Genomic DNA, 24,894 nt, shown 5'->3' with positions numbered 1-24,894 from the left:
GAGCCTGTTGTCTCATCCTTTGAGGAAAGGGACCCATGGAAGCATGACCCCATAAAAAATTCACTTTGCTGAGTACAACACAGGACTCTGCAACTCAGAAGGGAAGGATTTTCTTTCTCTGCATGCAAACACACAAACTAAGACAGCAGGATTACCTGGGCAAAATGATTTTCTCTTCTGCTGTCAGAAAGGCATAATCATTGAAGGTACTAAACTTCATTGCTGGGGGATACTTGAAAGGTTTTGCCCCAAAGTTGAACTCACATTGCTGATAGGACATGAAACTCGCTGCAGCAAAAAAGCCAGACCTGCAACACGATGAACAGGTATTTTAGAATGACTTAAATAACAGCAGAGCTTTCCAGACATGTTACTACTATTACCATACAAAAATACACCCTGAGACAAAGAGACAAGTTCCTTCAATACCACAGTTTTGCAGCTAACTAGGAGAACATCCAGTGTCAGCTGCACACACCTTGTTTAGTTCTCAACTCCTGAATTTATCTGAATTTCCTTTCTGACTCAGCCCACACTGCCTACTCCACAACCAGGATTAGTCACACTGACACTGGGAGCAGATACATCTATCTGAATTCCTACAACCTCCCAGCACTGATCAGCTCAGCCATCTCTTTCAGAAGTGGAAAGAAGTGTTTTTCTCCCAAACAACTGCTGTTAGCAGAGTTGTGAGGAGCAGCACCAGTGCAAGGGACACCTCCACGTCCTCTGCTCCTTCTGGTTTACCTGGAGCAGGCACAAAGTTGAGTAATTTGAAGCTCTTGTAGGTTTGTGCAGGAGGAGTCCAGGTCTGAGCTCTCCCAGCACAACACCCACTTGTTCCTCCTGGCCTGTGCAGGATTATCTCAGGACAGCTGCCTTTTCTTCACAGCCACACAGACAGCTTGGAAAAACACAGCTATTGCCTCTTTCAGATTTATTTACTTGAGGGCCCAAGTTCAAGTATTTGTTAGGGCATTACTGAGTATATAAATTACATACTCAAAGAACTGCAAGCTGAACAGACAAGATACTCTGCAACTCTTTAAACTGAACTACTCTTTGCCTCTGGGACACAGTAGGATTCATTTCCAAAGTACTGTAATGTTTAATTAAGCTACACAGGAAGCTGCTTTATCAAGTATTACAGCAGCTTATGTTTTCAGAACTAAAAGGCTGAAACTCCCTATGAGAGTTGGAGGAGCCAGCCACGTGTTAATTTTTACAGGAGTTTGCAAAATAAACCTAAACACCTTCCTGTAATGCTACCAACAGATGTCCTCCCCTCCATACTCAATGTGCTACTCCAGGAGCTGTCCCCAGGGAATGGCAGTCAATTAATTTGGACTCTTCAGCATTTACAGGACCAAGGCTTTATTTTTTAAAAGAGGAAAAATTCCTCAAGCATCAAAAAATTGCTGATCTTTGCTACAGCCTCATTCTACTCTAATGCTGCGCTAATTTGACAGTAGAAAACATCAGGTTGAACCTACCTTTGGAAAGTCCAAAGTATTTATTTTGCACCCTGAAATCCACCTGTAAAATTATATCCTTCTTGCTTTCTAAGCAACTTTCAACTGGGAAACCTGCATAATGATGGCTTCAGGTAAGTAAATATGAATTTACATCTCAAATTAGAAACTCTTCATATAATTAAAACAATTATCCACAGAGGTCATGTCCTTCCAAATGAGCATATACTTACACAGCAGATGAAAATACTTGCTTCTCAGCAGGAAGCTGGTTTCCATTTAAATAGAAGATCATTTGCTTTTCTTGCAAGTCTAGTAGAAATCCTATTGTGTCTCCTTACATGCAAAACAAGAGATAATTTAAAGATTTCACTTCTGTTAAATGCCACCAGCTGAAACAGTTATTGTTTCGAGTATCACATGTCACTATGAGTTGTCTCACTTAAAAAGAACTGTTTGCAAAAGCACAAAGGAAGAAACATTGATACAGACAGTAATTTAAAAAAAAAAACCACCCAAGAGAAAATAGTAAAAAAATGAACTATTTTAGTCTGCCAGAGTATTAATACTACACAGTTATAGAAGTATTGCAGAGTATTTGCCAAAGCTGCACTCTGTCACTCCTTGGCTATTTTATCCCTGTTGTAAGACAGACTTGAGCAAGTGTGTGTTCTGGGGATAAATTTCCAGTATGCTTGTGCTATTTATTTTTAAGAGGTGTTTTCATTTAGCCATCCTTGGGAGAAAGTTTTCATAGGAGAGAAGGTGGCACAGTTCACACAAGCATGGCATGCACGGGCTCCTACCAAGATTTCAAAGCTGAGATCAAGAACAGAACTTTGCTGTCCAAGGAGTTTTCCAAGAATTTAAAGTAAGCAAGACAGTGCAACTCCTCCTTAAAAAAAAAAAAAAAAAGGTCTAATTGAGAAATCAAGGGTTTTTTCCCCTTCTCTACAATAACTCTTTGAACCCAGAAAAGAAGATTTCAGCCTTGTTTTTGTAGGGCTACAAACATCTGGAAAAAAAGCCTTATGATTAAAAGTCTTATGATTAAATGTCCAGCAATGTTAATTGGTGCTGTGGTTTGTACTCTGCCTTTGAAAAGAAAAAACTACTTAAGCAACTAAGATTCCCTTCACACAAACTGGGCAGCAAGACTGTAATGCCCACTTGGCACATTCAAACCAGTGTTGGAAACACAATAATTCTTAAACCTTTCAGCTCATCGGGATTAGGGAGCCAACAGCTCTGTTCACACACACCAACAGACACCTGCAAGAGTTAAAAAAAAACAAACAAACCAACAAAACCCTGTGCAGAAATCCAGTTAGGATAAGCAGAAGATGGGCTGAATACCTTCTTTCCAGCAGGGATGGGAATGTGGTTTACTTCTGGCGTTGTACCAGATCAGCTGCCGGCAGCCGTCGTACGCGCAGGAGTACTCGTCGTCCCCGATGCCGTAACCTTCCTTTGGGAAGAGAGCAGAGCATTTCAGTCTGCAGCCCTTCCTCACACAGAACTGCTTGTTTTTATGCACCTGAACCACTCCTCTAAGAACAGGAAAGGGTTTCTCCCACTTCCATCATGGTAATGTTGTTTTTTTTTTTTTTTCCAAACTGGTCGTAGTTTCATTTTCACAGCAAAAAGGAATTTGTTGGGGAGAAGTGGATATTGTTTCCATTCTCTGTGACCTCAAGCCACTTCTGTCTGTTAAAATATTTAATAATCAGAAGGCCAGTACCCAAAGAGCCATGTTAAATTTCTGCATCTTGAAAGGTCACCACAGAATCGTAACAGCTCTCTTATCTTGAAGTCCCAGTACCAAAAACTCGCAGTGCCTTCCCCCACAAGGTACCCACGTGCCACCAGAACCCAACAGCACACAAAGAACAAACCCACAGCCCCTTCACAGAGTTTGTTGCATATTGTGTTCCTTTTCAGTGCCAGCCCTCCCTCAAAGTGTGAAAACATTACCGAGTGATAAGGTCCAAGGCAAAACACAAACTAAGAGTTTCAGAGTGGGAGAAAAAATAAAAATCTGTCACGTAGCAGAGCCCAAATGTGAAACCCCAAAGCATTATGGAGGGTAAGAAACTTCCTCATGCTCAGCAATGATTTGTCTGGAGTGCAAACACCAGGCAGCATCTGATTACACCACTCTCCCACGTCCCAAATTAAAGCTAAGCCCAGCTAATGGGTGTTAAATGTCATATTTAGGGCTGGTCTTTTTGTTACACATGCTGTAAATAAAGAGCATGTGGCTTCTGAGGGCTGTGTTTGGGACATACCCAGATGATGATGTCCTTGTATTTCAGGGGCACACACCTGATGAACTCAAGTAACAGTCACATTTAGCCACCAGCAAAGCAGCAGCAGCGACAGGAAAATCATCCTGCTCAGAGATGAAACATCTCCCACTTTCCTACCTTGCACAGGATGCACTCACAGAAAAATGGACATACACCAAGCTCCTTAAGAGTAAGTGGGGAAAAAAAAAATCTTTTAAGCCTCTTAGCAGTCTAAAGGCAGACACATGGCCTTTTATTTCCAACAGTTTCTGTTACACTCAGTGTCTACAAGGCCTGTGCTCAGCACAGGTCTGCATTGTATTTTTTTCTTTTTTTTTATGTGTGTGTGGTTTACTTATTTTTTTTAAATTTAAATTTAAATCACACTTCCATTCCATGCTAGAAAGGTGGGACTGATCTTTGGATGTGATGCAGAGATATATGCATGTTGTCCATCAGCAGAGGACAGTGCTATTTACATGAATAATTAGAAGAAACGGAGCAAGACCTCTGAACTCACAGGAATACTTAAGTTAAATGGTGAGAAAAGCTACTCTCCCACTCCTCTTGGGTTTCTCACCACTGGTGTTTGTTTAATCTCCTTAATGTACTTCTTTCCTACCCCACACCATCATCATTTGCTCACATGTATGTGTTTAGCCTGTCTTCATATCAGCTTCTGCATTTGCCTCAGCTGTAGAATGACTTTTCCTATAATAATCAGAAATGAGCAGTTTTAACTGCTTATTCTACATTAAATATATAATTCTTCTTCTAAATTAAATTCCAAGCAGAACAGAAACCCATAGAATTGCAACAATAAAGAAGGGTTATAGGTGTATTTTTTTTTACTCAAGCTCAGCCAGTAGAAGAGTCAACTTAAAATCCCAGCGCTGTCTTTCCATTCTCAGAAGTAGGTGAGGCCAAACATGACTTTTAGTCCTAAAATTCTAGCTTAGAATTAAGAATAACATACAAAGTTATCTGGATGAGAAGGACAGCCAAGCAAACTATAAAATGTGTCAGTTGTTCTGTACTACCAGAATAAAGGCAAAGGGGTAGAGGGTTTAATCCTTTTGCAATCCTTATTTTTAATTAAAAAGAAGCTTTCACATATCCAAACTGTACCATATTGCTGCTCTCAAATGATATCATGCTATCCCCCAGTGTCAATTTTTTTTCCTTATGAAAGTTAATTTAAAAGGAAAGCACGTCCAAGAGGGCTGCTTGGTGACCTGTGTAAAAGAGTGCATGGTGAACTGTTGGTTCCTAGTGATTTACTGTTTACTTACAAAACCAGACGGTAACCACTGCTATCTCAAGAATTTCCCAGAAGAGAATAAGCCACAAGAAACAAGAAACAAGTTTCCTGTAGCTTCCAGACAACAGCAAGCAGAGAACAAGTTGTCATTTTTAGCAGCTCTGCAGGACTTGGGTGAACAGTGTCGGTCTGCAGCAATGACAATACAGATTTCTTTTGTGCCACCAAATTCAACAAAAACAGTTTCATGGAAGTACAGAAAACCTGAAGGTAACAACCAAGTGCTCAGTCACCAGCACGGAATAACCAGAGCTATTTTCACAGGCGCTGCAAGTGGAAAAACACCGATGTGACATCACCAGCTCGGTGGTGACACCGCGTGTACTCACATGGTTGAGAAATTTGCTGTCTTTGGTAGCCCATCCTATCTGCATCACCCCCGAAGTGATGACTGTCACTTCGTAGTACCAGACTCCAGAATCGACACAGAACGTGCACCTGACGCTTTCGAAGGAGGAGGCGTCGCACCGAGCCTGCCAAAACCAAACCAAAAATTCACCTTCCGCCCAGTGAGCGCTCAAACTTTCCCCCCCTGGATCAAGTTTCTTGCATGTAAGAATATACTGACATAATTTTAGAGGCACTTGAGACAAAGTGACCTCTCTCTCTCTCTATAGCAGTAATTATCACAAAAACCAGCGAGCAGGCAAGGCTGAAAATTGTTCAGTGGTTAAAGCCACAGGAAAAAAGAAGGAGTAGGAAGTTGGCAAAGTCAATTTAAAGATTTAAAGAACTAAGAGAACCAAGACAGGAAGACTTAAATCACTGGTCATTAGCTGACTTCTGGTATGAAGGACAAGGAGGTATTCAATGTTAAGTCATGAAAATTCATCTCTTAAGTAGTCAAACAAGTTTTTAGAAGGAGTTACAGAGGGGACAAAAAACCCCCACGTGGCTGAGACAAAAATCTGATGCTCTTTTCGAGACTAAACAGGATAAACAATAGAATTACACTTTGTATAATTTTAATCAAAGTGAGTGAAAAGCCAGCTGACTCAAGCATCCTCCTGATTTCTCTGAAGTTTTGGGGCACAGATACAGGAGTTACTTCAGTTTGAAGGTTTCTACAGTTGAGATCAATGCAGTGATGTTACAACCCTCCTGATGACAAAGCAAATTTCCTCTACAAAGCTGGCAGACAACTTGGATTAATTCTAGAAAAATCGCTGCAGGAAGTAGCAAACCAAATAGTTGAAACCTGCCTTTTTCTTCAGACTTTTTCAGGTTGAAACCACGAAAAGATATCTTACCTCTAATCCATGTGGTGAGATCTTCAGGTATTCACTGACATCGTTACTGTTCAGCATAGCCCTGATGTTGGTCAAGTCAACCTTCTCATATGTAAACTGCCTGCCTTCTTTTAAAACTGCAAAATAAACCCAGTTTTAATCACTGCTGTAGCAAAACTTGCTCTGAAGCATTTCACACAGTGACAATCAATCCATCTCCCCCTGCCATCCAGGTAATTTTTTGGCATAACTGGATGAAGTGTTAACATTCTGCCTGCATGAAAACAGCTTGCAGTGCACTGTGTGTTAAATATCCTCTCTAAACATGAAAGCATGACCTGCACCTCTAACTAGAGCTCCCACAATCTAATTGCTGCTTTCAGGAAACCCACAGGCAAATGGAAGGCATCCAAGTTCACACCAAGGTGCCACTGCTTCAGGACTTGCCATTCTATTTGTATGTTCAGCTGGGCAGAGTTTTTTTCCTGATTCACCACAGTGGGAAAGATTTGGGGATGGGAAGAAGGGGAAAAATAAGGACTTAAAAAAACTATAAGTTTTTTATCCTCTCATTTCCAGGTAGGTGATGAACTTAAACTGAGCCAAAGCAGCTCTGTCTCTCCCTGCTTCCCCTTTCCACGTGGAAGGATCAGAAGCATTTATCCTGCCAGGTGTCAAACTGCTGACACATAACATGTTAACTTACAAATCAGAGATCCTACCTTCATACATCCCAAACTTGCTACAACACTTCCACAGATGTTCACTAAACACAGCTGACACTGGCACATAAAGCCCAACAGACCTTTTACCCAAATTTATCTAAAAGGAATTGGAAACTGCGAGGTTCTCAAGAGCTGCTGCACCCTTGGAATCACAACCAAACAAGCAAATTTGACGATAGCTAGGTCTATCTTTTGGATGAATAACATCCCCTGGGATATGACCACAGCAGTGACAGCCACCAGGACCTGTCAGCACTCCAGCTGTTCCACAGAGACAGAGCTGCAGTGCTCATCCACTCAGCACATTTGCTGAAACGTGGCTTGCAGGAAACTGGTGCAAAGAAGAATTTTCAGCTGCAGCTCCAACTTGCAGAGCACACACACCACTTCCTTTAAAAAAACCATTTTCCTTGCCAAAATTTCCTTTCCATGGAATTACACCGGATGTATTTGTTGGTTTGGGTTTTTTTTGTTTGCTTTGTTCTCTTTTTCAAGGAGACATTACAAATGCAGTCAGGTGTAGTAAGTGCTTACACAAAACAAACACAGAGCAGTCCTCCATCCCCTTTGGAGAAGTGCTTCATATGAAATGAATCCACCCCTTTGTTATACCTACACAGATTGTCTAAACTCCACTGGGCACAGAATCCAACCTGGCGTTTTAAGTAGTCTGGATTATCTGTCCACTTCTCGAGCAAGATCAGTTGGTCACTAATGCACGATTCAGAAACTGTCATTTTATTTTCACCTGCAATTTAAGAGCAAAAAGAATGATTGCCATAAGCTTAGTTAAAAACAGTAACATCCTACAAATGCAGCAGAACCCTCCACACACATTTAAACCTCGCTATTTTACAAACAGCATGAAATTCTTTCCCCAAGCAGATGTGAAATTACCCTCACTCTGATTTACCACTTCTCAGCACAGAGCTGCACCATCAAGAGACAGATGACAGCTGCTCTCCATCTCTCCAGTACAGATTTCTCTCTTTTCAAGTAACAAAGGTCTCATGTTGTAAGTCATTATGTAGTAATTTCTAAGCTGAGGACTGAGTTTCAGCAAATCTATTAAGTGTTTGTGGGTGGGGGTGTCATTAAAGCAATAAATGTTTTTTTTTCCTGCCTACAAACTCCCAATCCTGTTCTCCATCTCTAATGCAGATTTGTTTCAGTGACAGAGGCCTCATGTCACCAGGCCTTCTACAGCAATTCCTAACAGGGAAAATAAGTTTCAGCAAGTTATCTCAAGGGTTTTGAGGGGTGTCACTAAAATAATAAATAGCTCTTCTTGCCTGCAAGTGGACAAACATTTCTCTGAAATATCTGTGATTCCACCAGTCCAGTCTCTCATGCTCAGAGCTGTGATCAGGCAAAGGGACAATCCTGCAGCAGGAGCCACAGGGGGACTGTGGAGAGCAGCATCAGGCCAATACTCACTTGTTTGTGCAAACTTCTCCAGTGCTATCAGTGCAAAAAGCATCACTGTCGGGTGGGACTGGAAGTTCTAAACAAGGACAGTAAGAAGAGTTATTTAATAAATACCCAGCACAGATGGACAGGAAGAGCTGTGAGTCTGTCACAGAATGTTTAGGGTTCAAAGGAACTTCTGAAGGTCCTGTATTCCCCCCTCCTGTGGAAAGCTGGTTTCAGTAGATCAGTCTACCCAGAAACTTGTTCCCATCCCACAGACTCTGGAATCTCAGCTTTCTATAACACACTTCCAGCATTTACCAAACTTTTCACAATAATAATAATAATAAAAAATTGCATTATAATTGCTATGCATGGATATCTACAGGAAGATCAGAGACACTTACCAAGCTCTGAAGTAAATATTCCAATATTCCTGGGCTGAGTAAGCCGATGCTCGCAGGACCTGCAAGAACACCAGGAATGAAACCCCTCCGTGGCAACTGCCACGCACTCACCATCATCACCACAGATCTTCCAAACACAAGGTAACAAACTGAAGGACATCTAAGAGTGTCATAGCCAAGCAGAGCTATAATGCAGAACAGTTATCATCGTTCCCAGTCAAATACTTGCTGCACATTTAATAATTACACAGCTCCTGGCACTTCACAGTCCTTTCCAGCTTATCTGCTGTAAGGGGGTACAGAGTTCTAGTCATGCTTCTGAGAGTTTGAAATAAGACTCCACCAAGCATTTTCATGCTCATTGCTTTCAGAAAGAGACTTCACAGCCTTTTACTTTCAGAGTCAACATGTGAAGTCCAGCTCCATTTATCAGTAGCCCAAAATAATCACAAGTGAGCATCTGATATCTCCAGTTGACAGGTAATTCTACAGTTTGCAGCAGCACCACAGCAAGCAGCCAAATTAAAACAGAAAAGCCCTGAAATACTGTCTGCTGAATCAAAAGGGAATCAAATTCTGGCATTTACAAACTCTGACAAATTGCATTTGAGTTTCAACACTGCATTGACAGATTTGCTGCCTGAGCTGATACAATGAGATCTGTAAGATGAAAAGAGGTACAGGATCTCATTTTGATTTAGTATAATAGGGTAGAAATATTACACTACAAAAATGCTTCCAGCCCTTGTTCTTTATTTTGTTTTTTGACAGAAATTGTTTTTTAATAACTATTAAGTGGTACTGGACAATCACTTTTTTCCTTTATTTCATATCCACTTTCAGGAAAGGAGCAATAAAACCCCTAGCTATAAACCAGTCCATCAGCAGGAAGGAAACTTAATCATCATTTTCCAAACAGGGTACTAGAAATAACAGGGAGTAAAAATTCTATATGAAAAGTCACCTTAAAAATAGAATCTCAGCAATTTTCTTTTAAGCAACACAAAAGAATCTTTTCAGCTGACTACAACAGAACAAGACATGTCTATGGGAAAAAGTTTTTTGATTTTGTTTTTTTTGTTTGTTTGTTTGTTTCTATACAGCCTCCAAGGCCACCAGTTTGATACTTCTGCCTACTGGGTAAGGAATGTGTCCTCAGTAATTCATAGAGCAGGTCTACAGAGGAGACTGATTACCAGTGCTAAGGCTCCAGAAACATAATATTCCAGAAACAGTGATCCTCAATCACTAGCCAGGCATCAGGAGGATTTGTGAATGGCTCGTTCAAACCCCGGCTGGTGAGATTCAATATTTTAATCAAGAACGTTCTGTCGTGCCCATCACCCACAGTGCCCCCTCGATGCAGAACATCAATCAGCCCTCAGAAAACACTCCTGACCTCGTCTGCATCGTGGCTACTTAGAGCAGAAGGTGCTGCAGCAACAAGCCCAGTGCCAGCTGTCAGAAGGACCCCATGGCTTTACCTGCCAACTTCTCTGCCAAGCAGCCGAGCACCGCGGTCGTGTTGCGGTGCTTGGCAGGGTGACAGGCGTCCTGGCAAGCAGCAGCCCCACTTAAGTTCAAGATTTCTGTTAACTTTTGTAATGCATCCTGCAAAAGAGAAGAAAAAAAGTCAGAAATCTCTTTAACATTTACCGGCAGATGCAGCTCAACATATCAAAACGAGTTATTGTTATGCTACGTTAGCATAACAGACAGCACGGGGGGATTATCTTCTGAGATAAGATAATAAAGAACAGATGGGAAGAAAAGGTCGACAGACCCAAGAAGTTTTAACTTCAAAACCACCACCAGATTGCTGGTCATTGCAGTGATCAGCAGCTCAGGACGTTTGTGGACATACCTATGTTATAAGTAGATAAAGGCAAACAATACCCAATCAGCACATACGACATCTAATGTTTCCAGTGTCCTAAAATCACACCCTTTCCAAAAGAAAAGGACTGTTTCAGATTTTAGAACTCAGGACTAAAGAGACATGCCCCCCCCCCAAAAAAAAAAAGCTCACATTCCCATAATAAATTTAGGATGCTGTCAGCTTGCTGGGATGTCATAAATGGTATTCCTGAGAGCATAAATGGCTTTATGTAGTCATGTGAATTTAGGAGGTAAATGAGGGTAATAAATCTAAAATGACTTGCTTCATTCAGGTAGGATGGTATGGATAAAATTCAAGATAGGTCTAGAGCATATCCTACATTTTCAGGGTAGTTAGGGGTTAATCTAGAGCCAGAACAAGTCATCCCACAGGGAAAATCTCACCCTGCAAAGTTCCAAATCATCTTCAACTTTCCAGACTTCATGAAAGTTTCAGCTGATTCAGATTGAAACTGCATAATCTCAGGCAAGGATCTAATTAAAATAGAAGGACTCCTCATATTGAAGACATCAGCAGCCATTTGGAGGAAAAATGAGCGCTGCTCAAGTGGAATAGATGTGTTTTTTTGAACTGTGTCCTGAGCCACACTAAAATCAGTTTACTGTGCTGAAGTCTGAGGTCTGTCCAGAGATCACACTGAAAAGTAGTTATGTTCTTAAAAGGAAAGCCACAAAAACAGAACTGATGAACAGGACTGAGCTAAGTGGAAAGAACAGAGAAAGAAAAAAATGACTAAGCCATGGACTTGGGATGGAAAAGCCTCACTAAAATTAGACTCTTGACATACTCTGATACTGCTTTTAGCCATTATTAGATCTGTCAGAGATCAACTATTTTGAGTTAAATAAAGACTTTACAGAATAAACAGTTTACTGCACTGCCATTTTAACTTTATGGACTTTCATAGCCTGCAGTAACAGAAAATGAAATACAGCCTGCTGCTGTTCCCCAGCTGTCATGGAAGTGGGGCACTGACCTAAAATCCTTAAGACCAAAAACTTTTAAGCTTATGAACAGCAGCACACACTTCACTAGACTGCATGGGACCAGCACATCTCACAGCTGCAGCTCTGTGTGCTGTGAGAAAACTACCCAGGAAAAACCCTCTGTGCACCCCAGAAAAAACAGGCACCTTGATCCTTTTATTGATAAGATCAGCTATTTTGGAGCAAATTCCTTTAAGTGCCTAAAAAGAAGTCCTGTGGCTTTTGAAAACAAATGATTTGGTCGCCAAGCACATTGTACAGCCAAACAAAAAAATCCCAAAAATCACTCTTCATATGGTGCATTCCCAGTGGTCTCCATTCCCTGGTTTCTTTTTTCAAGCAGGCCAAGTTTGTAGTCATAGCTTTGCTTTCAAAATAATGCTGCAAGTCTGTGTGACAGTCAAAAATAACATTTCTCGTGTTCAAAAGTCTCAGGTGCCTTTAATCAATTTAGCCAAGAGGAAAGAAACAAACCCATTTCAGGTAGTTTGAGAGCCTGACTAGTTCTCAGCCACTCACACAATCAGCTTTTTATATCCCTAACACCACCAGTGGAAAACTAAAGCTGGCAGCATCAGCAGCTGGAGAAATGAAGGCTGCAATGATGTGACCATCAATTTCTGAAGAAGTGACATCATGACAAGCATTTGAAGACAGACAAGTTCTCTGTACAATCATTTTGTTCAGCATGTTGAAGCACTAACCCACCTGTACCAACACAGTGTGAACACCTTGGGTCTTTTTCCCCCCCCAAAAAAAAGATCAGTGGTCAGTAAAAAAAATAAAAAAAATATATACTCTAATTAGCCAAAACAATATATATGTATTTCATAGTTCAAACATGTCATTTGTTTCACTTAACACACCCCCCCTCGTGCTGCATTCCTTACGTGCAGGGCAGGAACAAATTCAACAGTGACTTGTAAAGGTGCAGCTTTCTGAAGGTGAGAACAGAAGGGCAGAACTTGAACAGTTTCTGCAGCACCTGCACAGCACAGGGCTCTCTGTACCCCATGGCAGGGGAGGGCAGCAACAGCTGAAGACCAAAGAGCTCTTGTTCTTTCCTATTAATCATTTATTTTGGGGTTTTTTTTTTGGGGGGGGAGGAGAGTGCTTCGAGCATTAATTAGCACTTAGATACCAAGTCACCACAAATTACTCCAAGTCGAAGGTTACACCCATTTTCTGAACCACTGACAGTCTTGCATCACTGGTGAAACCCACCCAGAAGAGATCACGGGCGTGGCAACCACGAGTAACCGACGTTCAGCCACAGATAAACACATTTGCTCTCGACTCACTTTTGTTGGCAGTGGACATTCATCGAGTAGCAGCGTTATAACAGCTGGTCCCAGGGGATCTTCTAATGGAATAACTCTAATTAAAGACTGGACAACTTCCAACCAGCCTTCATCTGTCAACCACAAAACAGAAGTGATGCTCAGAATTAACACTGCGGTCCCGAAGTGTTCAAAACACATCCCCAAGTGTCAACTGAAAAATCCTCCAGATTGCCCAGCGGGTTTGCAGACACCAGGGAGAACAGTTCACTTTTTACATCACTACTTTAAAGTTTAAATTCCAGAAGGAAAAAAAAAGCTTACAGGAGGTTGGGTAACACTGAAACCCCTGCTGTTTGGAGAGCAATCTTGCCCAGCCCATCCTTGGTTCCCACTGCTATTGGGAAGGGCTGCTCATGGTGCACTTGGTTCTGGTGTGACACTCAAGAGTTCAGCATCCACTGCCAACTCTTAAGTGTTAAATGCTGCACCCACAGTGACAAGGAAATAGTTTTAACCACACTCAGATCACTCTTCCTGAGTTCCCTCAAGTAACATGGGCCTCAGGGAAACTCCATGAGTTTGTCCCATGCCTGCTGGTCTAGAGAAAATTTGTTTTCCTAAGGAACAGCTCTCACTGTTGAATGAGTTAGACAAGGGCTTTTGCTTGCAAGCAAAAAACAATCCACATATAAGGTGTTAATCTACCACTAAACAGATTTGGATTTACAGGAAGGTAACTCCCTCAGAAGTGAAAATAAAGAGGGTCTGTATCTACATACAGGCAAGTGAGGCTGAAGTGATGTTGCTGCCTCCAACAGTGACAAGTACACAGCAGTAACACATTGGGGTTTGAGTTTTGTCAGCACATTCCCCTGAAAAGCATTTTACTGAATTGCTGTAATATCTAACCAGGTTGATAAATTTATTTTAATACAGCAATATATTTCCTCAGGCTGGTATCAGCTCTGCTGGTAGAGACTAAAATTCATCCAAACCAGAAGTTTGGTGGAGGTCTTGAGCTGGGAGAATCTCTCCTGCTGTAACAAAGCTAGAAGAGCCCCTGCACTAACCTGGCTCATGTTGCAGGAGCACTCAGGGGACAGAGTTAGAACAAATACATCAATAAAGCAGAGGTCTAAGGTCAGCAAACCCCAAACCAAACCAAGGAGTACGTGCTGTTTGAGGACAGCAGACAGAGTCTGTGGGCTCAAACCATGTCCATGTTCACATGCAGGCTGTTGCTGCCTTCACTGCAAACTGCCATTCCTTGTGGCTCATGGTTTAAGGCCACTGCAACCTGCTTGTGGCCATCCACTGGCTGCTTCTGGAGAGTTCAAGTGGGAAGTTTCAGGGACTCAAAGAAACTCAGGCAAACGCAGCGAGCTCAGTGAGGCTTCTAGAGGGCAAAACTGTGTTCTGGATCCCACATCCCCAGAGCTGTAGCAAGCTGTACCACATCCTGATAGCATGTATTTTAATTTGCAAAGAAAAGAGGGCTCTGGGGTTTTTTTTTTTGCTTAGGAGTCACAACTGAAATGTCAACACAATGCCTTGATACCTGTTTCTGCCATTTCATGCAACGTGATCATTGAATAAGGAGGCTCCTGGTCACTGAAAGAGATATCACACAGGTCAAAATTTATGCACAGTCATTAACATAACAGGCTGAATAAAAAAATACACAGACATGAAACAAATCCAGGAACCAGTTAACAAGAGGACATTACACAGGCTGCAGAACTCTAATGCCACTTCCAGGTCTGAAGCGCAGATGGGATTTGAGCCTTTCTTTGGCTCCAAGTCAACCTCTGCATATCTGCAACAGCTGCTCAGTGAAACTGTGATCCCCATCTGCAAGTCTAAAAGCTGAATATAATGCTTAGGCTTTAGTGCTGTTCATTAGCAGGGTTCCTCAGAGAGACTGCATGTCAGGGGTCATGAATTGAACCAGGAATTGCACAAGGGGCATTTCTTCTTCTCTGTTAAATATATAAATATTAAAAAGAAACCCCACAAAACTGAAAGGCAAGCCACCTAACAGCATCACAGCCTTCAAACAAGACCTGATAGAGAAGATAAAACAAGAAGTTCAACAGATTATCTCCTCAGTCTGGTTTGCTGGAGCAAGGGCACGAAGCCACAGCCAGGTCTGGGTATCCAAGCAGGCACTGCCCCTGAAAGAACCCAAAGCAAGATCCCAAAATCCTGTTCAGTAAGCACCTCCAGGTCTGGAAAAAGCTTATGCAGCAGCATGTCCTACAATGCCTTATTCAGTGCTCCCTAGGCACTGGGAAGTAACCCCTGGCTTACACTTCCATGTTCCACACTCCATTTCTATCACACAGCTCTGGAATGAAACTGGAAATGCAAAATGCAGAGGACTTTTAGAAAACTTCAAATATTAATTACACCTACCTTGGAGGGATTAATTATCAAAGAAGGGGAAAAAAAATCTCAGTTTTGATGAAATATATGATGTAAATACATGTTTTTCTCACCAAAAAAAAAAAACCTAAAGTGAAGTTTAACTCATTTTTCTATTGTCACATTTAAAACAAAGAGTTGGATTGTGGGTTTTTTTTTCCTCCAGTATATCAGGTAAAGAGTTTTGCCTTCCATTCTTTAGCCATCTTTTGCTCCACAGCCCAGACTTCTAATCTGCTGTTACTTATTACATTGTTTTATTTTGACTTTATTCTTGCATATTTTTTGACACGAGAAGAGATTTTTAAGCTTCCCTACCATTTCCTTCAGCTGTGGTGTTTTCAAAACTGACAAATCAGGCTCTAGGAGGAACAGGTGATAATGGAACATACTTATTCCTGCAGTCTCTCATTCCTAAGGGGAGTAGTGGACAGGAGAAATCAGATTTCTGTCTGCAACTACAAAGTGGGACAGAGCAGACAGGACAGTCGGGCTCTTCTGAGAGATGGGAAATTCCAACTCTTAAAAATATTTCATTATTTAAAACATGAAAGTGGTCAAACACCGAAACAGGGACCCAAAGAGGTGGAGAATCTCTTTATTCTGAGCATGTTCAACACTTGACTGGACAAAACCCTGAGCCTCCTGCTCTGGCTAAACCTGGGGTTTATGCAGGAGGCTGGAGTGGATGAACTTCGAGAGGTCCTTTCCAACCCACGTGATTATACGACTCTAATAATGCTTTTCACTACAGTCTGCATTAAAAAAAAAATAAAATAAATACAGTAGCTTCAGGAATTAGTCAGAAACAGGACTCCAGGGGCACTGAAATAACTGTGCTTATTGTCCCTCAGTAGCATAGGAAAGTGCTTACAAGATTACAAAACTGATTGCAAGACCCACAGGAAAAGGATCAGCTGTGCACAAAAGTGTTGTGAAACAGCTTAAGGAGCTGAACTTGGGGAAAGGGGAAGGCAGGCAGGATTAGGCAGAGGCTTTCAAAAACGTTTGCCATCATTTCAACTTAATGATTTGGAGGCAGACCACAAAGTAAAACCTGTTAAAAAAACCCACAGGCACGCACCTTAGATTTAAATGTTCATGAAAAAAACCCAGTCCTGGTATTTCCATTTAAAGCATTTTACAGCAGGAAGGTAAACTCCTCTGCAGGCCCATTCTAGAGTTGATGCAGGTGTATGAATCAAGACTCACTTATTCTGAGCCTCAGCCACCTTAAACTCAAGCCCCAGCTGTGAAGCTAAAATAGTGTTTTTCCTTCTGTTCTGCTCTTTCCAATTCCCAGCCTGCACCTAACCCAAAAGGTGATGAGCTAACTTCGCCCATCACTTTTAAGGTCCTTTCAAAGCTTTTTAGAAAGCAACACAAAACCAAATAAAAATAAGGATGAACCCATAAATATCCTCCACACCCTTAATGGATGCTTTGAGCATGCAAGGAATGCAATACTGGGATTGCGAGCTGGGCAGTCACAACATGTGATCTTTAAAAAGTAGTCAGACTCATAACTGGAAAGAAAACCTCAGTCTGTTTATCCAGGCTACCAAAGATCAAAGCTCACTGTTTTGCTTCACCATTTCCAAAGAAGTAAATGCAGCCTGAGAACAGAACGCTCGAACAACCAACTTTTAGGACAGAAGTTGCCAAACTCTGCAGTGTTCATTGCTTCCTAAACTGTGTTATCTGTGCCAGGCAAGAAACACTGAGCACACTCCTCATCCCACCTGGGTGTAGGCCCATGCAGGGACTGTGAGGAAGCTCCTCAGCTCCTGGAAGAGGCTGCACCTGGGCGCTCAGGAGCTACTTCTGTTACCTAGGAAAGGTGCTCCTCTCCTAAGCCTCCAGGTGGGAAACACAGGTGGCTGCTTCGGGGAGGCTCAGGTGGAGATCGGTGAGAGGGTGGAGCCCCCAGTTTGAGAGAAGGCAAGAACATTTTCACTCACGTTGAATTATTCCTTGAGGAGGTACTTACTTATCCACCAACGTCCGAATTACAGCCAGTGTGTCCAGCACCAGCCCATCCACATTCTGCTTTTTCCTCCGTGGCTCGTGAGGCCCCCGACCCCTCCTGGGCGGACGGACAGGGTCCCTTGGGTGGCTCCTCGCCTCGGGGATGTGCGCTCTGCTGTTCTCCGGCTGCCGGCCCTGAGATTCCGCGTTGTCTTCCGCCCCGCTGTCGTCGCGGCAAACGCACGAGTTTCCCATGTTTCCAGCCCCCAAGGCTCCCAGCAAGCGGGGAAGGTGGTGCTCTAGAGCCAACAGCAGACCTTGGAAAAGGCTTCTGCTAGCGTAGAACACAGCCAAAGCAACTACAATCATCTAGAAAGGTTTAAGGGAAGTGTTTGTGTGGTCTTGAATTGGGATCTTCCCGCATTAGAAGCGTCGCTGCCAGCTGGAATGGATTGGGAAGTTGGAGACTTGGTTGCCGATAAAAATCGCTTGAAACTCACGGTGGTCATCAGAAGGAGGTCTGGAAAAGCAAAGCCAAAACAAGAGTCAGTGTTATTACTGCTGATGAATAAGAATTCCTATTTTAGTAAACAGAAAGCACTCAGAAAACATAAGGCTTGTACCTGAAAGTCTATTGTGGGGAGAGGGAAGGGAAGGAAAAGGAGGAGGAGGAAGTTGCCTTGGTAAGTTGCTCTCGCCCACACACCATTCCTTTCTGTGCTACCAATTATTTCCCAGTTCTTTCATGGTTTCTGGATGCAGAGGAACAAGTTTGTCCTTAAACTGAGCACGCTGCCATCCTCTGAGTGCTGAGTATCAACAAACCAGTTCCATTTACCCTTTACAGAGACACGTGGCTTATGCCACCCCAATGAAGGCCCCACGTTCAAGGTTCTCATTTAACATCAGGAACATTGAGTAACATTTCCAGATTTTATAAAATAGACAAAACTGTAAAGAACTGATCTTAAAAAGCTACGGTCTGTCTCAACAAACAAGAAATTTAACAAGGAAACATTTAGTTCATCTGTGTATAAACACACCTGTTTCGAATGTGCCTCCATCTACGATTCTCACCCAAAGAAGCATCAGGTATCAAGCCTGAAGCAAACAGGAATTACAGACCCCATGTTAATGCCTGCAGATATAACTGAGATTTTGAAAGAGGTGTTGAATGCCTGTTTGGATCTAGTGTCAAACCAATCTTCCCTTTTTGGGAATGAAGACTAACTCCATCATTCTTCTGCTCTTGATTCAAATGGTTTGGATCCAATACAGGCCCAGCAGCAACTGGGGCTGTAGGGCAATCCCTTCAAATCATTACATTGAAAATGCAAGGGCAAAAGGATTTGAAGCCCCATTTTATTACCAGTTATGTTTCAATCCATAGGGCATATTGTTACAGAACATCACATGAAATCTCAGGTAAAATAAAGCCCTACAAAAGACATGATTTCACTACTTAAACACTTTAAGCATGTCCAAATAAATAACTCATTTTTAGTCCTTTTAAGAATCAAGTTTAACATTTACACTAGAAGCTGTGGTGAATATCCTGCAATACATTTATTATTCTCGAGTTATTAAGTAATCTCTTTAACATGTAGCTCCATAAAGTTAAGAGAAAGTTAAAGAGAGCTGACACCTTTCAAATATGAAAGGCCTCCACCATCAGGGCCAACTGGCAACTGAGCACTGCTGGCTGCCCTTTGGGACAAGATTATTTGGGAAGCCAAACACTGATCATTGGAGCAAGGCTGGAAAAGCACAAGCTCTCACAGGCTCTTCTATGTTTCAAGAACACTGTCTTCTTGTAGCCCAGTGAAATGTTCAGTATTAAGAAATTAACTAAGGGCTAACTAATTCCTCAAGGGATATTACTTGCAAAAAAAAAAAAACCCAACAAGATCTTGATTTCTTGTTCAAGAAATTCCTAAGCCATGGATCGTTAGAAGGGGGTTTCAGCATCACATCATGCTTGCCTTACACCCTAAACAGTTTGACCACCAGGCTCTGAGTCTTTCCATCTGTTACCTTCTCAGTCAGCAAGTCACAAGCAGATGAGAGGTGCCAGTACGGATTGCAAGGATCTCAAACAGAATTGTGTAAGATCACAACTGGTTCAAATTACTTCCCTTTTTTTTTTTTTTAAAGAGCTACTTATGGTAAATGCAAAACATGTCTTCCTAGGGAAAAAAATATGCATATATTTATGAACCTAGATCATTTAAGGACATTTTAGCAAGATAATGCTGAAGTGTAAAAGTGTTACAGACTTGGAATCTGGGTAAAGCTGTTCTGCAGCTCATGAAAACATTGACACAGCAAATCCATCTTGTCATCAAAACAAGTATGGAAAAGCTGTATTTTAGGGATTAGCAATGAGTAAGAACCTACCTAAAGAAACAGAAATAGACATAAGTCAAGATTAAAACTGATTATTGAATCCTAGGTTTTTCTGGCTGACAGCTTAGAGCATGATTAGAAACAGGTGATTATGATCAACTCACCCCTCAGTTTGCTTGGTTCAGGAACAGCTGGGGTTGCTCCCAAAGTGCTGTCACACAAGTGGACTGTCCTTCTTCAGGGCACAAAGTCGTATTTGGGAAGGGCAGGGCTCTGGGAGCCTTTATGGTGGGCAGTGAGTCATTACAGCTGACTCTGCTCTCGCTTCCAGGAGCTGCACTGAAGAGTCCCTGAAGGCAGATGAGAAAGACAGAACAATTCACTTGGAAACTGCACCTAAGGTAGATGTGCTCCACCTCCTCCCCACACCTGCCACGCTGGTATTTTCAGCTCCATTCAGCTTTTGCAGGGGGAATTCTCTCAAAGCTCCAAAAACCAGTTTGTCATCCAGTAGTTTTAGGACAAGACACGGACACAGAAAACCCAGTCCGTTTTTACAGCCTTGGTGTTCCAGATACCACCAAGTGCAGAGCAGGGACCAACTTCCCCCCCCCTCAAATTACAGCTTACAGGAGGAAGAAGAGAAGCAGTAATATCTGCTCCAGATCACCCTCAAGTAGAGACAGCAGAGCATAAAAGTACACTATAAAAGTTGATTAGATAACAGGAAGGGAGAAATGACAGGATAAACTCCCCTTATTTAGTGAAAAAGCTGTGTTTGACGGCATTCACTTGGCTGTTGCTCACCATCACGTACAAGGAGCTCATTGTCAAGCCTCAAACAAACTGAAAGACTAAATAATTAGGAACATAAGGTAGGGGGAAAAAAAGATTGCTACAGATCTGCTTCAAAAACCAGCTTGTTTGGGCAGAGCACGAATAAGCACCGAGGAAAAGCTTTCCAAAAGTCTTTTAACAGCGATGTGCTAGATTGCATTTGAGCTGCCACAGTTTTTTAAGGACTTATTTACAACATTTTAACAAACTGACTTTATATTAGGCTGCTGGTGGCCATCCCAACTCCCTCACTCTCGCTGCTAAAGAGGACAGAGACATCAAACCTCAGTTCAGGTCAGCTGCAAACGGAATGGGAATTGGAGTGATCAACTCTGCTCCTGCCCAAACTCTGAGACCTCAGAGGCACAGCCAAGACACAAAAACATTTTGCACATCGTGACAGATGAAATACATTATTGCTTCAAAAAGAGGAAATGATCTCTGCATACAGAGATGGAAAGAAATTGTAAAATCCAACTTCAATCCTAACTTTCACAAATCCCTGCTCGCAAAAACTGGACTTCAAAAAACTTCCTTTTTTTTTTTCCTGTTAACTCCAAAAACACTTAACACTCTACTTGAAAATATTGGGAATAAAATAGAAATTGGATATTTTTTTTTTTAAGACTCAGTTTAAATGAAGAAAAAAAATTCAAGGAGTAAAACAAGAATATCACAACAGCAGAATGGAGAGAGGCTGAGATAAACCTCCTGTCCTACCTGGCACAGCTGCTTTGAGCCAGGCACAACAACGAGCAAGTGGGGACAGACCAACAGGCTCCTTCCCAATAGCCTGAGAGTCAATAGTTCAGTCTCCTGAGACAAAAGGCTGCATGTTTGTTTGGGTGTTAAAACACAACTAAGGAAAAGAACTAATCTTTCCTAAGCCATTTAAACTCTTTTTCAGTAGTTACACAGCAAAGGGTCTCTGCAGCTGCTTTTAAAATTCAGCAGCCTTATGTTACACAGCTGTGACAAACTGTCAGCCAAAGTGTACTAATTTTCATAAAAATTATGCTCCTGGAGGATTTAGTGTGGTTTGTGACTTTTACCTTTTGTGTTTTAGTATCACACCAAAACACTGTTTAACCCAGATATGTTGAGAGCTACTGGCTAAGAGTCACCTAAGCAACAGCACAAGAATAAAGATAAGTTTCCCTGAGAGGCTGCTGGAACAGAAACCCATTGCCTCCTGCCAGGGCTCCAATAATATCGTGCAAACACCATTTCCTTAAACAATTTGTGCAAGTCAAGTAGAACTGCAAGTTTTCAGATGAAGCAGCTGTGTGTGAAAACACCAGCAAGACAAGAGCTAAGCTGCAGGGCAGAAAGGAAACAGGCTCTCCACGTTAAAAGCTGTGATCCCTTTCCCCAAGATCAGTTAGATTTTGTGCCATTCACATGCACTACAATGGGGCTGGAAAGCCCCATCTCAGCTGCAGTGCACTTGCCAGAGGAATATTCTTTGACAAATTTAGGAAGGCAACAAGACTACAAAGGCTGATCACAACAGCAGCCAGATTTATAAAAGTGGAAGTACTTTTATTTGACTTTGAAATGGCTTTTTAATGAAAGATTGGGCCCAACTGAAGTGCAAGAAGCAGTCAAAGCAGCAGCCAGTCCTCACCTCTCAACAGGCAGGGCCATCCATTCACTCAACCATCAGATGTTACTTTGGGATGCAGGACTACAAAGTCGCCAAACACAGGATAGAAATACAAGTTTTTACTCTATAAGAAGTAGCTGGTAGTGGTACCTCTCACTGAACAGACGCTGTTGGAACACAGAATGCCAGTGCCCAACACCTTCTCCTTTACACCAGAGAGCACCAAACAGCCCTCCTGGCACATCTTGCTCCCCAGCAGAGCACCAGGATCAGATGCCAGTGGAGCTGGACACCTTTCCTGCGTGGGAGGAAGGAGCTGCAGCCTCCTGTGCCCCCACACACCTCCACCAGCACCCTGGACCATCCCCACCCGCAGCAAAGCAGCTGCTCTCCCATCAGGCTCAAGCACATCCACGGGTGCAAAAACTTCCACCCTCCACGGACTGACCAACCTGCCACAGCTGGAAGTCCAAGCAGGAAAGATGAAATCATCACCCACTGAAACAAGTGCTGTGTGAGTGCCTGGCAGCTGGGGTGCCCAGCCCACCCCAGAGGGGCCTCCTCTGGATCATCCCAGCGAGCACTCCCATGGAGGACTCGGCTCCCAGTGGCATTAAGCTCATTTCTCTGCAATGTGCAGCCCAGGAGCTGATGATTCATCCCCTCAAATATTCGGTTACAGCCAACCATAATACTGCCTCACGATGGAAAATGCCTCTTCTTTCCATGAAATGCAGTGCACTGCCAAGCAAACAAAAAAACCCCTCGTGCACATGAACAAGGAGAGAGGGTTTCAGCTACCAGAGCCACTTTTCCAGTTTCTGCCACCCTTACAAGAGTAAGATCAGTGATTCCTCCTCTCGAGCAGAGTAACACAGGAGCTCAGTCAGCAAACCACACAGTGAAGTTGACAGCTTTTCAGATGCAAAACTGTGAGAGTTTTGGCCAGAAGCTTCCTATTAGGGAGATAAAATAATTAGAAATATTTCCTCAGCATTTCTTTCCCAAAGTATGATGCTCCTAAAATGGAAGAGATGGAAATACTCGTGATGCCTCTTGGATGAAAAGTTCAAACTAGGAGGAAACACAGCTATGAACTGCTGCAAGATAATCAACTTTGATACAGTAATAAGAGGGGGAAGGAGCCTGTTTGCAACTACAAGAAACAAGGAGCATTTCCAGCTTTGAAATGACTGGGGTAGGTGATGAAAACCAAGAATTTCCAGTAAGTCGAACCCAACTATGGTGTGAAATGGAAACTCTCCCAGGAGATTGCATTGATGTCTGAGGTCAACCTCTCACCTGTAAGACTTGTGCAACCTTTTAAAGAGAGGGAGCTCCTTGGTGTCCAGCGTGGCACCACACAGCGAGGGAACCACAGGTTTCAGGAGGAGCCAGTAAATGCTGTGCTGGTTCTTTTGCACTTGGTAACCAACCATCACGTTGTGCAATCTCAGGCAAACCCCTCTAATTCAAACTCTGCTTTCTTTAAAAATAACCTGGAGGGTTTAAGGCTGGTGTCAAAACTGGCTGGGAAGCAGCATTTACTGGCATGCAGTGAGTCACAAAGCCATTGCCACAGTGGTTTTGCTGCAGCGAGAGCGCCTTGACCTGAGAGCTGACTGACCTTGAGCCCGCGGCTTTCACACACCAAGCACGTCTCAAAGCTCTCCCTCTTCTTCCCAAGTGCTTGTCTGTGAAAGCCCCCAGGGTTGGGCAAGGTTTAGGCAAACAATCAGGCTTTAACCCCGCTTCTCTAGGTGACCTGCCTCCTCTAGGCAGTTCAGCTCTCCAAACAGGGAGCAGTTGAGGGGTCTGATCTCTTGTTCGACTTGATGTGATAACAGTCAAAGGAGAAAGAAGGAGCAGACACTGCCTACCACCACAGTAGTTTCTTTTGCTGTAGACTCACTGTGAAAGTCTGATTTTATTGTCACTTGCACATTGTGCTACTTTGTCTTTTCACTTCCCTTAAAGCTGGTTTTTCAAACACTAAAGTTGCAACGTGGATTTAAAAGTGAAGTTCACTTCTCACTTAAAACTAGAGCTTAAGTGTAGGCCTGGTGGAGATTCCTGCCCTGCACACATTTTCCCTTCCCCCTGGACACAGAGACACCAGTGCTCAGGGCATGCCAGGCATCAGACTGTTCTGCTACAGCTCCTTCTGAAAGAGAGACTGAAGCATTTACCACCTTCCCCATCTCAGAGGTCACAATTTGTCATCTCACGATCCCTCAGGTGGAACTGTCCTTTGTACTGAGGCCTCCAGAAAAGCTCAGCTTTGCTTTAAGTCTAACCCAGCACCGGGATCGATCTGCGCTTCCTGGTTCCCATCTCCCCAAACCACAGACAGATCATTAAACTCCTTATCAGGGACAGAGCCGAAGTTACGCTTTGAGGCAGATGAAAACACTCCTGAGATAACAGTCATCTGAACAGAGAGTGGCATCTGACAGCTCGGTGAGGTTGAACAAGGGCTGCCTCCAGCGGGGTGACGTGGCCAGGCAGAGCTGAACAAGCTCAGCAGTTGCCCAAGGAGCAGAGTATAAAGCTCTGCTTCAGAAGTGGCAGGAAGATAAGGATAACGCCCTGCAGATGGCAAGGAACACTAATCCTACAGACTGCAGGGATAAAAGCACACGAAATAAAATTGATTAGCTATACCACATTAAGTTTTGGCGCAGACATTCAT

General features: G+C 42.7%; 1 protein-coding gene across 2 annotated transcripts in view; it reads right to left on the bottom strand.

Moving 5' to 3' along the window:
* Positions 1-24,894, bottom strand: part of RSPRY1 (ring finger and SPRY domain containing 1) — a 35,094-nt gene that overhangs the window by 4,012 nt on the left and 6,188 nt on the right. The window contains exons 2-14 of one of the 2 annotated variants that reach the window (XM_050311295.1): positions 19,924-20,109; positions 17,436-17,933; positions 14,580-14,632; positions 13,040-13,152; positions 10,337-10,463; positions 8,853-8,911; positions 8,473-8,539; positions 7,652-7,783; positions 6,332-6,447; positions 5,411-5,554; positions 2,829-2,940; positions 1,706-1,808; positions 156-308 (exon numbers count right to left, since the gene is read on the bottom strand). In XM_050311295.1, coding sequence (XP_050167252.1) covers positions 156-308; positions 1,706-1,808; positions 2,829-2,940; positions 5,411-5,554; positions 6,332-6,447; positions 7,652-7,783; positions 8,473-8,539; positions 8,853-8,911; positions 10,337-10,463; positions 13,040-13,152; positions 14,580-14,632; positions 17,436-17,782 — 1,526 coding nt within the window. In that variant the 5' untranslated portion in view covers positions 17,783-17,933; positions 19,924-20,109. Of the gene's footprint in view, positions 1-155; positions 309-1,705; positions 1,809-2,828; positions 2,941-5,410; positions 5,555-6,331; positions 6,448-7,651; positions 7,784-8,472; positions 8,540-8,852; positions 8,912-10,336; positions 10,464-13,039; positions 13,153-14,579; positions 14,633-17,431; positions 17,934-19,923; positions 20,110-23,036; positions 23,172-24,894 lie in introns of those variants that run through there. The other variant, XM_050311296.1, reaches the window with a different exon arrangement.

This window comes from Myiozetetes cayanensis, unplaced genomic scaffold, assembly GCF_022539395.1.
Source record: "Myiozetetes cayanensis isolate MyiCay16 unplaced genomic scaffold, myiCay2020 scf16, whole genome shotgun sequence".
Taxonomy (NCBI): Eukaryota; Metazoa; Chordata; class Aves; order Passeriformes; family Tyrannidae; genus Myiozetetes; species Myiozetetes cayanensis.
The sequence above is the reverse complement of the archived record's forward strand: the minus strand, read 5'-3'. Positions and strand labels throughout refer to the sequence as shown.